Genomic DNA, 17,500 nt, shown 5'->3' with positions numbered 1-17,500 from the left:
TGCCCATATCGTCTAGATTAACCAGGAATAAAGACCTCGTCCACACTAGCAGCAGGCAGGTGCGATCAGGCGGATGGAAGCTGCTTAGCTAATCAGACTAATAATGTTCTGATTTTTTAAAATCAGAATCCAAGTGAGTTGTTAAGATTTAAAATCAAGTTCTTTCCACTATTGCCTGCTCTCGCCCGTATTCGCAGGCAATATGGGCGGCCACGTCTCTGCTGTTTGGACACAGCCTATTGGCGACACGGGGTTTTCGTGATTGCAAGTTCTGTTATGAACTCTGCTGCATATATTTTTTTAGCTGGAATATGAAGTTGACTGAATAAGCTTCCTGGAAAGCTAGAAAGATTTTAAAGTCGAGAAATGCTATTGCATTAACGCGTTAAGTTAAATTTGTTTAGATATTCGGGAATGAATTATTTCGCTGATTCATAGGAACGTTTGTGTATCTGCAGTTGATGCTAGATTTTGAAGGTTTGAGGTTAATGCTAATTTAGATCGCTATTCTGTTCAACCTGCCAAATCTAGCTTGAGTGCGTATTCGCGGAGTATTCCTTAAAACTAGTGCAAAATCGTGATAAAAAATAAACTTAATGTATAGATGAGACGTTTCAGCCGTATAATTTCACATTGAATGTCTCTTCAGATTCAATGAAAATAGTTTACTACCATTGAACTATATTCATGGCAGCACTAGCAGTGTCGTGTCCATTTTTAGCGTAGAAATTCTACATACCGTATTCTACTTTAAAACCATTAAATTAAAAAAAAAAAAAAAAATTCAGAACATTTATTAAGATGCTTGACTCCTTTGATTATGAGCTGAAGGCAAGACACTTAAATCATGCTTTGAATATCTTATGCTTTGAATATCTTAATCTTATAGCATGTTATTGATGATCCTCTCGTAGTATGGCAAGGAAGGGGGTCATGAGGAGCGAGGAGACCATCCCGCGTGGATTTGAGATTGCCATACTGACATGTGCAATATAATCTCCGGTTGTATCTTCCTTGTAGCCATAGTTTTCATCTAATTTTTTTCGCATTGTAGACTGGCGTATAATGCAAGTAAGGGAATAAAAGGCTTTGTAATCAAGTTTGGTGAATTCAACTGAAATTCCTTAACACTTAATTCGTGTAGGAAACCCGGTATTTCATAGTATTGAAGCAGATTTTTAAATTACACTATTAGACCTTTTTAAATACCAGTTTCGTAACTTCTAAATATTTTTTACTCAATTGTGTGCGAAATAAAATTGCAAACATCCCAGTTCTATCGGGCGAAGATTTAACCATATGGCAGCGAATCGAGAAATTGATTGGTCTGGAAGTAGCATGTTCCTGACGTCAGATGACGTCACCAATGCTCCAATCTTATGTGCTTCAGAATTGGCCGTAATGAAGGTTAAAATCACACAAATGCATATTTCATTTAAAATGTCTAAGAAAATAGCGTAACCGTTGTTAAAGGGATCTAATGAACGCGGGATTACACCACGTGGAGTGTGGGCTGTGTGAGTCACATGGTGACAAGTGACCGCGTGGCTCCTTCGGGCGTCAGTCTGGCCGGGTTCTCTGAGCAGTACGCACCGCACTTTGGCTGCTTGAGATTACTAAGCTTGATTTCTAGTCATTCAGGTGAGTTTATTCGAACGTTGGTGTACTAAAGTATTATGGTTGGTTGTTAAGTGGTCTTCGCGTAGTTACTAAAAAAAAATATGAATTTGTTAAAGAAGTTTCGTGTTGCGAGCCGTCCGTGCAGCTGTTGGCTGGTAACACGGTCTTTTGTTCGCTTCTTAAAGGTTTTTGGTTTTATAAGTCTTTTACAAAGTAAGCCAGTTTTATATATAATGGTGTACTATACTCATTTAAGTCTTGGTATGAAAATTTCCTCAATACTTGCTTATAAAAACGAGTTAAACAAGCATGATAACTTGCCGGCTGGGGTGACGGTGGTTGGTAAGAGGGGGGGGGGGGGTCAAGGTGGAGAGAAAAGTTGCCATAGATGATATACGACAAATTGCAAGGTTTTCTGGTACTTGTCTAAAGCCAACTTAAAAGTTTGTAAAACTTTTGTGAACAGAAAAGTTGATTCTTGTTTTGTTCGCTCAAATTACGAAGTGACGCCGCCACGCCCGGGAAGCGTGGCTGGCTGTGGCTGGCTGGCTGGTTGGCTTGCTGGCTGGGAGTGCCGGCTGCGAAGCCAACATAACACCATATGGAACCATGTTTCCTTACTTTGCAGTAGTTTCCTGCTATATTTTTCAGCTTTTACCTCTAAATTAGCGGTTTTAGAACAGATCACATTATGGCAACTAGGGACTTGAACATAAGGCGTTTTAAGTTTAGTTCTTAATATGTACATTTATCTTGAAGTAAATATTGTCACTATTGTTGAAGGATTCTTTTTGAAGTTGCATTTAAATTTGCAGTTGATTGTCAATATCATTGTTACATACTTTCTTAACTTTCCAGATCAACAAGCTTCCGGTCTAACTCGTAACCATGGGCAAGGAGAAGATCCATATTTCCATCGTGGTGGTGGGCCACGTAGACTCCGGCAAGTCCACCACTACCGGTCATCTCATCTACAAATGCGGTGGTATCGACAAGCGAACCATCGAGAAGTTCGAGAAGGAGTCCTCTGAGATGGGCAAAGGCTCCTTCAAGTACGCCTGGGTGCTGGACAAGCTGAAGGCTGAGCGTGAGCGCGGTATCACCATCGACATCGCCCTGTGGAAGTTCGAGACCAACAGGTTCTACGTGACCATCATCGATGCCCCAGGCCATCGTGATTTCATCAAGAACATGATCACCGGAACCTCCCAGGCTGATTGCGCTGTGCTGATCGTTGCTGCCGGTACTGGCGAGTTCGAAGCTGGTATCTCTAAGAATGGGCAGACCCGTGAGCACGTGTTGCTGTGCTTCACCCTGGGTGTGAAGCAGCTGATCGTGGCCGTCAACAAGATGGACAGCACCGAGCCCAAGTACTCAGAGGAGCGCTTCAAGGAAATCCACAAGGAAGTGAGCGCCTACGTCAAGAAGGTCGGCTACAACCCAAATGTGGTCCCCATCATCCCCATCTCCGGCTTCAACGGCGACAACATGCTTGAGAAATCCGATAACATGGGCTGGTGGAAGAAGCAGAAGATCTCTCGCAAGAGCGACAACTATGAATTCGAGACCCTGTTCGATGCCCTGGACAACATCGAGCCCCCTGCAAGACCCCTGGACAAGGCCCTCCGTCTTCCCCTTCAGGTAAGCATCCAGAGAGATTGGCCAGATGCCAATTGCTGTAATTGGATTGTTAAATGTAGTGAATATTTTCCTTATTATTTCATGGTTTAATGTAGTTTAATGGGTGGGATTGAATGAGTGGGTGTATAATTTAGAAATGACAATTAGACATTAATATGTTCTTTCTCCTTCCACAGGACGTCTACAAGATTGGAGGTATTGGAACAGTGCCCGTGGGCCGTGTGGAGACTGGTATCATTAAGCCAGGTATGGTTGTCAACTTTGCCCCCACTGGCCTGACCACTGAGGTAAAGTCTGTGGAGATGCACCACGAAGCTCTTACCGAGGCTGTCCCTGGTGACAACGTTGGCTTCAACGTGAAGAACGTGTCCGTGAAGGATCTGAAGCGTGGATTCGTCGCTTCGGACTCGAAGAACGACCCAGCCAGGGAAGCTGCTGACTTCACCGCCCAGGTGATCGTCCTTAACCACCCTGGCCAGATCCAGGCTGGCTACTCACCTGTGCTCGATTGCCACACTGCTCACATTGCCTGCAAGTTCGCTGAACTGCTGACCAAGATCGACAGGCGTACTGGTAAGGAGCTTGAAGCCGGACCCAAGCACGTGAAGTCTGGTGACTCCTGCATCGTAAAGATGGTTCCCAGCAAGCCCATGTGCGTGGAGACCTTCCAACAGTATGCTCCTCTTGGACGTTTTGCTGTGCGTGACATGAAGCAGACGGTAGCTGTGGGTGTAATCAAGGAGGTCAACAAGAAGGACGCATCTGGCAAGACTACCAAGGCTGCAGAAAAGGCCCTCAAGAAGAAGTAACCCACATCTTAAAGGCATAGAGATTTACTGTGTTATCTAGTCTTTAAGATGAATAATTTTTTTTATAAAATAAACCTAAGGATAGAATGGATTTATTTGTGACCCAACTAATATGCGTTATGGAAATTATAAGTAAAAGGACAAAGCAGCATCAAATCTTGCTTCGCAGCATGTGTTTTTTTGGTTACGTGCTTTAAATGTGGGAATGCCATAACTTTATATTTATTATACTGAATACATGATGCCCTGACATACAAGGCTATCTAAACATGCCCTTGCTTTTTATTCTCAATACAGTGTTCTGTACAAGTTTCATTTAACTTTTTTTTTCTATATTGCATTCAAGTCTTTTCAGTTTTGAAAGGTACATTAACTTTTTTGCAGTTTTCAAATGCTTGTGTTCCTGCATCTTTATATTCAGACTATGCAGCTGCAATTGGATTCTTCACGAAGTTCTTTGTGCAAAATTTTTCTGAACAAGGTTCTATCATTTAATGTCTATCAAGGATTTGATTATGACAATGTGACCTAATTGTGAAACTTGTAAAAAATAAAGACCAAGAAGCATCACTTGATCAAGTATCTGATGGTAAACTACAGGTACATCTGATTTTTACTTTAACCCATAAAGTTATTACCACTTAAAATAAAACTTGGTATTTGGTATTCATTATTTTACTGGGAAGGAAAAGGAAACATCAAATATGCTTTAATTCTGAACATGAGAAATTTATTACTAAAGACCTAAACAGATGTATCAATTGCTACTATCCATAGTAGTCATTGTAGTGGTATTCATATTGGACATGCTAGTGGCAGCATCAACAAGAGCAGTATGGATGTCCTTTGCATATACAACTTGATTTCGGACAGTTGAGAGATAATGGGCATATTTCTGAACATCCACTGGAGGTGCTGATATTGGACTTGGTGTGTATTTCTGGGAAGCAGCACCTTGAAGCTGGCAATCAATGGCAGTTTGCTGGGGGGAGAGAAATAACAAATTGAAAATGGAGAAAAGCGAGAATCCACTGATACATTAACATAATTGAAAGTGCGCCTCTGGGAAATATAATTACCTCTAGCAACATACCATACAGCAAATATTGCTTGTTAAAATTCAGTGCAATCAGGTTTTGGTAATACTTAACATTGCAAACCATCTGATCACCCATGCAATATCTAAAATTTTAAACCCCCCAAATATGCACACCTAATATATTGTGAACTTACTCTTAAACAATACCTAAGAGAAATCCATACTAATATCATACAACCAGGCACAGATATCTTGTGCAAATCCTTATTTCCAATATCTTTACCCTCATGTTTTTGTATGACCCATAAAAAGAGGAAGACTTTAGTCAAAAGAACCTTAGTGAGTAAAAGAACTACCCATTTATTTCATAGTGATACTGTAACATGCTCCTCTATTTGTGATTATGCTTTTATTAAAAATAAAATAAGCAATTTCTCTATGGCAAGAGACTATGAACATTAAGATGATGCATATAGATATATATAAAAAAATCTAAGCAGAACCTGTCAAAAGCACAATTTTCCTATGAGAACATGCAGTAATGAATTTACTATTGAACATTTTGTTGCAATTTTCACTATTGCTTGAAATAATTACTTACCAAATTTATCTCTATCTGGTCACACAGTGTATAGAACTTCTCAATGCTCTCTTCAAACTTGGTGTGTGGGACTTCTCCAGCATTTCTGTAAAAAAAAAAAAAAAAAAAAAAAATCAGTAAGGAATTAATTTCAAAATATATGGTATTCCTTTCTAATTATCAATGTGATTATTTTTCCAAAATGTAAGTGTTAATACAAATGTGCATATACAAACATAACACATGTGCATAGTTAATTTGGTATGGAGAACATAAAATGTCTATTCTTGCACTGTAAATAATGGAAATTATTGGCTGAATACATTCCCAAATAAGCTTCATTTATTTTATGGTTAATGGTTAAATTGGCAAGACATCAGAGGTCATAGAGCACTATGGTAAATTTAATGATTGTAGAGTGCTGTAGGATAGAATGGTAGGGAAAAGGGTATATAGGGGGGGAATTGTAAAAGGGGAAAGGGTTAAGGTTATAGGAAGGAAGGGAGAGTAACACTGTATGAGGAAAATTACAAAAGAGCCATTATCAAACAATCAATGGGTAATATGGGTAGAAATGGTTGTTGGTAGTTGGAGAAGTAGGAGAAGAATCCAGAGAATGAGAAGGGAACAGGGGATGGTGGTGAAGTATCAGAGAGAATATCAACAGGGGAGTGATCTGGAGAGGAACATTGTTATGACATAAGGGAGTCACATGAGCATCTAAATGGGAGTGATAAGGATAATGGGGAATGGTTAAAAGCAAAATAAATGTGCTAGACATCTAAGGTCATGTAGCACTATAGTGAAGGGTGGTTCAGTTAGCGATTAGTTGTCAAAGTTGGGCAAAGGATTGACGAGTAAATGGGTTAAGGTTGGGTAAGGTAATGTATAGAGGTTAGATCAAGTGAAGGATGTATATGCATTTGAGGAATGAAAACAGGTTGTTAAAGCAGAAAGTGTGAGAAGTTGTGGGAGGGATCACGAAAATCGGTCCCATTTGGCTGGGTTAAATAGAGTATTTAAGAATTTTGTAGAGATGGGGGTAGTAGACGGACGGGGGCGTGTGGAAGAGGGAGTAGTGTTGAGGGAGGCAGTGTTATGGGGAGGTGGACAATAAGGTTGTAAGGTAGTAATAAGGGAGGATGGGGTAGTTGATGAAGAAGGTTGTGGGGGTATAGTTGTTGAAGTTGAGCATGTTGGGAGTAGAAATGTCTCCTGGGGTGTTGATTAGGGTGGATACTGTACTAGTCCGCATTGAGGAGGGGGTATTAGTTGTAGTGTTCAGAGCCGTGGTCAAAGGAGAGCCTGGGGTCAGGGAATCGGGCGAGTTTGAATTGGTGGAGCTATTTGATGAAGAGGCAAGCCTCATTGCCTCTAATAATGGTATGGTTAATGGTTAATGGTTATTCATTGTTGGCCATGATAAGCCTGGAGTATGTTGGGGAGAGAAACGGTCCACCCCTCAGGGTCCCTTGAGGGGTAAGGGCTAGACAACTAAAGCAGGGGAATACCATGCCCATGGCTCCCTCAGGCCGTTCAGGACTGGCACAAAGTCAGCCTTTCATCCTTTCAGCACGGCTCTCACACCTTAGGAAGTGGATAGTAGAAGGGGTTGGTGAAGGGACAGAAAGGAAAAAGTAGGAGGGGGAAAAAAAGACCATGCAAAATTTGTTGAGTCGAGGGCTGAGTCCCAAGGTTGGGGAGTTCCCCAGCATTGGGTCCCAGTCTCCTGCCTCCTAAGCCCCCCCCACAACAACAACGGGCAAGGGATTGGGGGGGGGGGGGGGATAATGGGGAAGAAAGAGGGAGTGATGATGCACATGGAGGACAGGATGGGGTTTTTGGGGAGAGAGAGAGAGGGAACTTGAGGAGGAGGATGGATATTGGCAATTACTTTGAATGTAGAATGAATAGGAATAGAGGGATGAAGGGTGGATCAGAGAGCGGAGCATTCTCCTGAATCACATTTAAGAAGTTTTGGATGTCCTCAAGAGGGGAGTTAGGTGGGGAGGTCTGAGAAAGTTTTTTTTTTTTTTTTATTTCTTTAATAAGAAGAAGAGGGAATAGATTTCCAAGGAGCAGAGGGAGAGGTGGGTGTAAGAGAAGATGTAGTAGATGGGGGTGGCACTTGCCTGTTGTGAAAGGTAGAGCGAGGAGGACAGATAGGCATTGGGGGAGTTGTAGAGATTGAAGTATTTGGATTTAGACTGGAAAAGGAATTTGACTGGGGGAGAGAGGGAGTAGAGGGAAGAGATACAGGGGGAGAAGCTGAGACATCTTTGGAAGATGGGAGGGGAGTGGAGGAAGTACAGTTTTGGAATAGATAGAAAGAAAAAAAAAAACACGTCAGCATGCTACTTGTCTGGCCTAATGTAGAGTGAGGCCTAGTCTTAATCTAAAAGACCTCAGATTTAAGCTTGTAGGCAGGGTATTTCCTCTAAAATACATTATAGGAGCCACCACAATTGGCACAAGTACATGACTGAGCAAAGCAATTTGAACATCATGATCAGGTTGGGCATATGGAGGGCAGCAGGCTGTGGATTGACAACATTTGGCTGGGTGGCCAAAATGCTAACTTTTCTGATACTGATGGGGAAGGGGTCAACATGGTCGGACAGGGCTGGACAATTCACCAATATAAACTTCATGGGGAAGGTCATGTCTATGGAACCTAATCTTGGTAAAAGGTAATCTTATGCTGGCCTCTGGTAGGAATAGTGTAGCATTGGATTACCACTGCATCATAGTCAATGAGGGATGCGAGCAGGTCTTTTCAGAGTTTGACCAGTCATTGTTGTTGACAGGACAATCAGTTGGGGAGACAGAAACAGTTCCAGTACAAGTATTGAGAGAGGAGTAAGGTTGGGCAGGAACAGGTTTGCCAGTGAGGTCAGTCAGGTTAGACAGTGTACAAGATTGGTACTCAGATGTAACTGTGACAAGGCGTGAACAATTGGAATGATTGCGAAAGGAAACTTTGCCTACTTGTTTTTGGAGACATTGTTGGAAGAGAAGAGTATTGTCAGAGTAAGGGGCTGTAGGGGGAATCACAAAGAATTTGGTTGGACCAAAAAAGGTACTCAAAAGGTTTGCAGAGGTGAAAGCAGTAGAAGGATGAGGGTGGGAGGAAGATGGGGTAGTATGGGGAGAGGTAGTAGTGTGGGGAAGAGGGCAATAAGGATGTATGTGTGTGTTTTCATGTGCAGGTGCGCGCCCCCACCCACACCCCACACCCACACCCCACACAAAAAAAACGGCAGGTAGGTATGCAAGCAGGCAGGCATACAGTTTTCAGCCATATTTACGTGTTTGATATATGCAAATTCTCCAATATGAGATCATGCATTTTATACATTTTGCATCCTTCTTTACATTAAAATGTTGAATGCTACAGAACCTTATAGAAACTCCTTCATGTTGCCATTACTTTTCCCATGTGTTTATATTCAGTGCAAGGAAAGCAGCAGAACAAGCAGTTGGGCATTTCTGGGTTCTCTTTTAGAAATCTCAAATGGCAATGCCCAGGTCTAAGCAGTCAAGCAGTGCTGCAATTGCCTCCTATGATCATAAAAACCTATGGCTCATATGGGCCTTGAAGTAAGGCTTGTAATGAATTAATAATTTAACCAAATGTCATCCTACTATTCTCTACTTTATAAAGTTCTGATGCGATATGCAAACTAGCTGTTCAGATTTCTTATGAACAGCTTTGGGATATTTTACATACTTTTCAATAAGTGTCAGGCAAAATGAGCAGTGTCAGTGAAGGAATTTTCTAAATCTTTGGTTCTTTCCCTTCCAATGGAATCTCCAACAGGAAAATAAAAATTGGAGAAGAATTGCTCTCTCAAGGTCGTAAAGATCATCTCATTTCCTTTTTGAATTACAGGGCAAATGCACAACAGAGAAAAAATGCTGAGGGTACTATCAGCTGCAATTGCAGCTTCAGACCCTAGGAAAGTGAAGACTATACATCTATGCCTCTCAGTTTACAGAAAATGTACTCATACTAGTAATTATGTATTATTCTTTTTTGTTAATTTTTACATGATTTTCAATAATAATGCTCTTATGTTGCTAGCTATTAATAGGATACTTTCTTTCTCCATTTCTTGTTAGGATGAAAAGTTCCTTTTTGTATTCTGATTAGTGGCAATGCTACTGCTAAAATGGCCATTGTACTATTTGACCTTTTCAGTGATAGAAACATCATTTGAAAACTGCAAGATATTAGACCCCCAGTGGTCTGGATGCTATTCAACATCATAAGTGTAATTTCTTTATAAATGTTCATTGAACTGAACTGAAGGATAGCTGTGCATGCCCAGCTATCCCTTGTTGTAAAGGATAACACCATTATGTTCTTGAAATTATTTCATCAATATATTTGAGAACATAATAGAAAAATATGTAAAGAAAAGCATTATGTTTTCTGCTTTGTTTCTAATGATTTGGCAACTCTGAATGGACAATCCCACTGTCCTCAACACAACTTGGCCTTAGCCTTATTGATTCAGGTCTACATTTTTCATTTATTGCTTCCCAAAGTTGATTTTTTTGTGTAGAATGTATTTCTACATTAAACCATGGATTTCTTTATCCATATGCAATACAAAAAAATCCATACTTCCCCTGCTTTCAAATAACACATACTTCAAAAGTATTTATAAAAAAACTGTGGTAGTACTTTCAATTTCAAGATGAAAAAGTAAGAAATTGAGATATGGGCTGTTCAAGATTTTTAATGCTTTTACTAACAAATTCCTGTTCCAAACCATTTGCATGCACATTAGGCATCCCAGTAACCCCCAACAAAGATACCATGATTGCCAAGACCACTCCTTGCCATATACTGTCGAATTGTGTGGGTATTTATTAGTTTCATTATCATCACTAATGATTTAAACAGAAGAAAAGTTTTAATTACTACATAACTCCACTGGCCCTTCCCCTTAATACATTTTTTTCATAAGAAATATTGTAAAATATTTCATATTGTCTTATTGTCACATAATTGTAAGCACATATGTTATAAAAGGGAATATTAAAAAATGCTGAAAATATTATTTTAAAAATATAGAAATTGCCTATCACACAGAGAATGCATATGATTACAGTGTGTCAAGGAAGAAGAAGAAGAAGAAGAAGAAGAAGAAGAAGAAGAAGAAGAAGAAGAAGAAGAAGAAGAAGAAGAAATAATACTTACAGGCCCTCAAACAAGACACAGTGGGATACTCTCAAGGAAAAGCTCTTACACTAGAGAAAAAATCCCCCCCACCCCAAAAAAAAAAAAAAAAAAGTTTGCTGGCATTACAAAACCCTTCCATTTACAGCCAAAAGATGGAAGGTAAGGAAGGCAGCCAGGGAGGGGGGAAATAGGGATAGGGGGCAGAGAGTATGTTCTAACAAATTTTATGTCAATAAAATTTTTAGGCGAGTTAGAGAAGTAGTAGAGAGAAATAAAGAGGATAGAGTTGAAGAAGATAAAAAGAAGGAAGAGGAGGGAATAAAAGGGAAGGAAGAAGGGAATAAGAGGGAAGAAAAGGTAAAGAAAGGGTCAAAACAGCCTCTAAAAACATGACAATAAAAGAAATAAATTTAAAGTCCTGGTCTTTAATAGGTATTTTCCATTCTTAGACTACTGGATCCAGATGCTTCACTTCCATCACATGGCCCAAAATATGGGCATTAGGCCACTCTGACAGGTGGCTTGTGGGTTGGGCACAAACAAACACTCATGGCCAGTGACAAGATTCTATGCCTCCCCTTTGCAATGTTACTTTCTCTCTCTTTCTCTTTTTTTGTTTGTTTGTTTTGCCATTTTCCAATGTCTATATTTGTCATTTGATTTGCTTTGTCCAGATGGTTATTTGAATAAATTTTTACACAATTGTTTATCAATGGAAACAATGCAAAAGCCCCTTCCTAAATGCCAAATGTGTCTAATCACTCTCACAAAGCTTTTAGCACTTATGGTAAGTCATTCCCATCACCCTGGCCTTCAGCTGAAATTCTCATGATGGTAAGTTCCCATCACCCTGGCCCTCAGCCAAATTTTCCCATGATGGCATGTTCCCATCACCTGCCCCTTAAGCGAATTTTTTTCATGACATGATGGTCATGTCATACGAATCATAGGGGTTAAACTAAAATCCTAACTCATTATTTTTATTCATGAACAACTTTTTTAATTCAAATCATTTTTCATTTAAAGCAAGAATGTGTAAGTTCCATGTTAACCCAATCGCCCCATGTGGCAAGAATACATGCCATACCCACTGTAATATACGTTTATTTATTGTACTTACACATAGATGGCGCTACAAGTTCTTACTCACCAAATAGCCAGTTATCAGAACTACCTATCTCACCTGTTTACCCTCTTCCTTCACTTTAGGAAAAGGTCTTTTGTATCATTTCACTGTCTAAAAGATTTTAATGACAATTTAATAATCATAACATCAATAATAATAATAACAGTATCGATAGCAATGGTATTAAAAAGAAAAACACATTTTCCCACCAATTCAAGGAATGGTAAAATCAGGATCGGTAACTAGGGCCTACTGATAGACTCCTTGCTGGCTGAGCACATGTGGAGCCATCTGTCTGTAACAAAATTCACCAAAAACTACAGGGGACAGAACATAAATCCAGGGCGAATGGGTTAATATTGTGATCTGTGGGTGTACTTATGAAAGACTGATCTCCAAAGAGAAAAAATTGGTAGCTAAAACTTTAAAACCCCTGTGACACACACCAAATACACACGCATGTAGGCCCAAGTATGTATGTACTGTGTGTATAATGAAGAGTATTCTCGACACATAAGACTCTAAATACCTTTTTTTCTTAAACATACCTTAATCCCTGATCAACTTGAGTGTTGTTTGCAATATTTGTTGAAGCACAGCCAAGGGTTTCCTAGAAGAGAAAAGGAAAGCATAAAATACATAACATGGAAAAGTCTCACAAACTTATATGTTAAACATCAATAGTATTCATTATTCTTCACAAGAGAATCACTATGGTAAAACTATTTTCACTGTGCGAATGCCCTCTTGTGCAAAATGTAGTAGCAATCAATGTTTACTTAAATGCCACTAGTAACTGAGGCTTTGGCTATTGTCAATTTTCAATCTGTGCACTTTCAACGTGAAAAATTCCTTTAAATCACATCTCTTTTAAAACCTGAACCAAGTTTCTTACATAAAAAGTAGCATTAGCTATTACAAGCTACCATCTACTGAAAGACCATATAATATCAATATATACATATTCTATCATGCAGAAGCATATCTGCAGGATTAAAAAACTAAGCTTTCCTTGCAGGATTAAAAAACTAAGCTTTCCTTACATTTGTTGGCTGATCATTAGCCCTTTAATTTTTACATTACCTAGAGTGAAGCTTATTTTCAACAGGCTTTAGTTTTTATAGATTAGATGACAATGTTGAGGACCCTAATAGTGTAGGGATGATGATGATGTTTGTATTTTGGTAATAATATTTCCTGAGCAGTGAGCTCCTTGTATGGCTTTGGCTGTCATGACTCAGTCTAGCCTTCATGCCAATGACAGCTATGTCTGTCATGGTAGAATATCTTCATGAAGGATGGTTTTCAAAGTCCTTTCTAGATTCTTACATTTTCTGTGCCTTACAGTGTCATCACACAGTGTAATATCCTGGTGGAATAGTTGGTGGACAATTGACAGTTTTCAAAGTTCTTTTTTTCCCATCTTCTAAGTCATGTCACATGATATGACATCACCAGAAACTAGTTTATTGTCTACAGAAATATAAAAAATGGCAAGCACAGGTCAAGGTAGTTATCAGACAGCCTGTTCTTTGCCATATCATATCTCTTTGGCTGTTTACCTTCTCCCATTGAAGGTCTCAGTCTTCTCTTGCTGTCACTAAATCAGTTATGAGGACGAGATGGTGAATGACCTCCAGCCATTGAATTAAGGAATCCTCCTGATCCTCTATTGTATCTGTCTCTGCATTCCTCTGATGAGGAAAGTGTTGACAATGATACAGATAAGGAGTACATTGCTCCTATGAAACTTCCCAGGCTTGAGGATCTTTCCTATGAATTTCCTCCTATTCTTTGATTTGTAAAAGCACCAACTGGCTCCTTTTGCATAATGACTTGTGTTTCTGCATAGTTTTACCAGTTTTTACAGATGTATTATGTTTTACTTTGCATTCTTTTACAGACCTTTAAACTCCTGACATAGAGGATGACTCTAATTGGGAGAACAGCAACTCTGACGAAAATTTTCTGTACGACTCTGAGTCATATATCATGACATCTTGGTAGATGATAAGTCGCTCGTCTCCTACACCAGGTACCCAGGGAACTGTAATACTCCCAGTACCACTTTCTTCGTCTAAAAGAAGAGGGAGAATGTCCCATGGCACTTTGGCTTCTCTGCCTATCCAAGGGTCACCACCTGGATATGGCTACTTGTCTTGACAAAATTCTTAGCCTTTTCCTGATTAAGGAATTGCTGCAAAAGATTGTTGATGAGACAAACAGGTAAACATCTCATCTGTTTGTTGGGATGAGAATGTTTAATTATAGAGTCTTATCTTCATCTTCTTTTGAACACATTTCTTACAATATTCATTCTCTTTCATTTGTAGGCATGCTTCCCAGCACCCCCAAAGACAGTCTGCCTACATGAAGAGGTGGGAGAACACCTCTCTGAAGGAGCTCTGGTACTCCCTGGGGCTGCCATTTTTGATGAGTTTGTAGCCCAAACCTCACACACACCAATATTGGTCTCGCAACAGCACTCCACTTCAGCAACAACCCTCCAAGTGACTGGATTTGGAGGTTGTGACCAGTCCTTGATATTCTGGATGAATAGTTTCTGTCTTTCTTCAACCCCAACAAGACTATTATTGTAGACAAAATCCTGTAGGCCTTCCAGGGGCAGTATGTCCCCAGTAAACAAGCCAGGCATGGCTTGAATGTGTACTAGTTGTGATCCAGAGATGAATCAGTGGCTGGGTATAATACTGCCTTCCAGATGTTTCCTGCCAACATGACGGTAGCAGTCAACCTCATGATAAGGGATATGGGCTCCAGTGCAGTGTAACCAAGAGTACATGTCAAGAGACTTGCAGGTGAAGGGCAGAAGCAATCTAGGTCATTGCAGCATCCTGACAGGCACAAAGGCATTGCAATGGATGGACAAGTGGCCAGTGACAACAATGTTAACAATACACAAGAGCCATATGGCCAACCTGCTACCTAACAGCTAAGAGATTAAGAGGACAAACCCAGAGGGTGTAGTTGACTACAATGTTTAAATGAAGGGTGGACATGCCCTAATGCAATGAAACTGCAATGAGCCAGTCACACACCAATTATCCTGCTGTATCCTGATCCTTAGTGTTCCCTGGAATGAATTCTTAACCCAGTGCCACTGGGTAAATTGTGTTTACATACAGAAGGTTCCAAAAGTACTGTACCTATTTACAAGGAAGTCAATGACTTTTCCTACCTTTTCTCACCTGTTTACCTTTTCCTTGATTTTTTGGAGGATTAAAAACATAAATATACTGCTACTGGTATTTTAACAAAACTATAAGCATAATGTCTACAACAATAATTTCAATATCAATATTAATAATTAGAAAAAACATATTTCCAGAAAATTCAAGGAACAGGGAAATTAGGTAAGGTCATGTAAGGACTACTAATTGACTCCTTGGTAGCTAAGCATTTGTGGAGCCAATATGCTTGTAACAAAATTCACACAAAAAAGGATAGCAAAGGTACCCACAGCCAAGAGGTAAAGGAAATGTTGATATGGAAAACGACTAGGAAATGGTGTTCCTTGTGGAGGGCACTTCTCTGACTTACATAAAACACTGTCAACAATAACACTCATATTTATAAAGCTGGCAGAATATGTAGGGTACCATTTGGATGACTGAAAATAAATAAATGGAATAAGATGAGGGAGACAGAAATCAGTCTCTCTACTAATGCTGAACCCAGTAGCAGATTACTATAAAAGGCCAAAAATATTTGACCAACGAACCATGAGCGCATCCTTCATCTGCCAGTAGTGATGCTTGACGCGACTTATGCTGTCCTTCTGCTCCTGTTGTTGATTTGCCTGTTGTTGCTGTTGCTGCTGCTGCTGCTGCTGTTGTTGCTGCTGCTGCTGTTGTTGCTGTTGTGTCTGTTGCTGTTGCTGCTGATGCTGTTCTTGAGCTTGTTGGCTTTGCTGCATGCCCTGCTGTGGGCCTGTTGTGACATTAAAGACATCAGTATAAATAAATGTCTATATAAAGAGGAGATAAAAATTGCAAAAATATATATAGTACTCTTATTAGATAACTGAAGAAGAAAATCCTGTGTTTTGCTATTTCAGGCAAGAGAAAATTCAGTTACTGCAAGATCTTCATGGCAATTCCTAGAAAACTCAAATTTGATCATTTTTGACAACCTGCTGAGAAGTGCAATGTGTGCAAAAGACATCAAGAGTCATTAACTTTAACCCTTTACTGCCAGGAACATGTAATGTCCACTGTAGTTTTGTTTTGTGAAATGTGTTTACACACAGGTGGTTCCACAAGTGCTCAGCTACCAAGGAGTCAATTAGCAGGCCTACGTGACCTCATCTGATCTCCTCTTTTCTTGAATTTTTGGAAATTGTAAAAATACTATAGACAAAATGAAATAAAAAAGAATATTTCTGAAGATCAAGGAAAACACTGGTCATTTTTTACAGTACAGATGCATCCTTCATCTGCCATCACAAAATTTATAAAAAAAATCTAAGTTCCCATGATAGGGTATGCCTGAAGGGCACTGCCCAAGGGGAGGGTTGATGGGAGCTCTATCCCCCACTATCCCTCCAGCAAACACTGTCTTCACCTCTGAAAGTTGGGAGCATGGAGTGGAGTTTGGCAGTGAGTGGTACATTCCATTTTTCCCCCTTCATTTGTGGCACTACCAATCCTGTCTGCAGATTATTTATTATACTGACAACTTCCACTTTCTGTCCTCTACAAGGTTATCATCTTCAATTTGCCGTAGTTTAGTGGATCCATACCATTAAGATTAACCAAAACAGTAATTGACTCTTTGGTGTCTAAGCACTTGTGGAGCCATCTATGTGAATAAATAATAAAATAAAATGACAGTGTTGGTTAACCACTCGGTAGCAGGTCATGTCGAGCTTTGTTCACTCTATTCAAGACTGATCCTCTAAAAAGCTAGTGTAGTTTGAAAATATCTTTTGCCACACTGTTCTAATAAGTTCCTTAACTTCAATTTATCAAATTGGCACCAGGCATATACACTGCCCTTGTAGTTCTAGATTTTTTTGTTAAATGTCTCTGCACATTGATGGCTTTGCATGTGCTTAGCCACAAAAAAGTCAGTTAATAGACCTTGTGATTTTTCCTGATTTCACCTTTCCTTGAATTCACGGGAGATATATATATATATATATATATATATATATATATATATATATATATATATATATATATATATATATGTATATATATATATATTTGTATTACTAATGCTATCAATATTGGTGCTGTTACTTTTATTATGGACATTATAATTACTAAAAAGTTATTGACATTAGTAACAGCAGTATAAGATACCATAAAATATATTCATATATCAAGAAAATAAGGTAACCTGGTGAGACAAGTAGTACTTGTAATTGGCTCATTAGTAACTTAGTACAAGTGGAGCCATCTATGTGTAAAAACATTTAATAAAGTAAACTCACTGTCAGCTTTGGGTTAATAATAGTAATAATAGCAAT

At 39.3% G+C, this 17,500-nt stretch overlaps 2 protein-coding genes across 4 annotated transcripts in view; one reads left to right on the top strand and one right to left on the bottom strand.

Annotated features, from left to right (window-relative positions):
• Positions 1-4,157, top strand: part of LOC125027119 (elongation factor 1-alpha-like) — a 19,938-nt gene extending 15,781 nt beyond the window's left edge. Inside the window, exons 1-3 of one of the 3 annotated variants that reach the window (XM_047615957.1) lie at positions 1,493-1,641; positions 2,479-3,261; positions 3,438-4,157. In XM_047615957.1, the coding sequence (XP_047471913.1) occupies positions 2,509-3,261; positions 3,438-4,070 (1,386 nt within the window). In that variant the 5' untranslated portion in view covers positions 1,493-1,641; positions 2,479-2,508 and the 3' untranslated portion in view covers positions 4,071-4,157. Of the gene's footprint in view, positions 1-1,492; positions 1,642-2,478; positions 3,262-3,437 lie in introns of those variants that run through there. The other 2 variants (XM_047615959.1, XM_047615958.1) reach the window with 2 other exon arrangements.
• A 616-nt stretch (positions 4,158-4,773) lies between these two features.
• LOC125027120 (mediator of RNA polymerase II transcription subunit 29-like) overlaps positions 4,774-17,500 on the bottom strand; it is an 18,987-nt gene continuing 6,260 nt past the window's right edge. Inside the window, exons 2-5 of the mRNA XM_047615960.1 lie at positions 15,749-15,957; positions 12,555-12,616; positions 5,711-5,795; positions 4,774-5,052 (exon numbers count right to left, since the gene is read on the bottom strand). Of these exons, the coding sequence (XP_047471916.1) occupies positions 4,828-5,052; positions 5,711-5,795; positions 12,555-12,616; positions 15,749-15,957 (581 nt within the window). The 3' untranslated portion in view covers positions 4,774-4,827. The remainder of the gene's footprint in view (positions 5,053-5,710; positions 5,796-12,554; positions 12,617-15,748; positions 15,958-17,500) is intronic.

The sequence above is a fragment of the Penaeus chinensis genome, chromosome 7 (assembly GCF_019202785.1).
Source record: "Penaeus chinensis breed Huanghai No. 1 chromosome 7, ASM1920278v2, whole genome shotgun sequence".
Classification (NCBI taxonomy): Eukaryota; Metazoa; Arthropoda; class Malacostraca; order Decapoda; family Penaeidae; genus Penaeus; species Penaeus chinensis.
The sequence above is the reverse complement of the archived record's forward strand: the minus strand, read 5'-3'. Positions and strand labels throughout refer to the sequence as shown.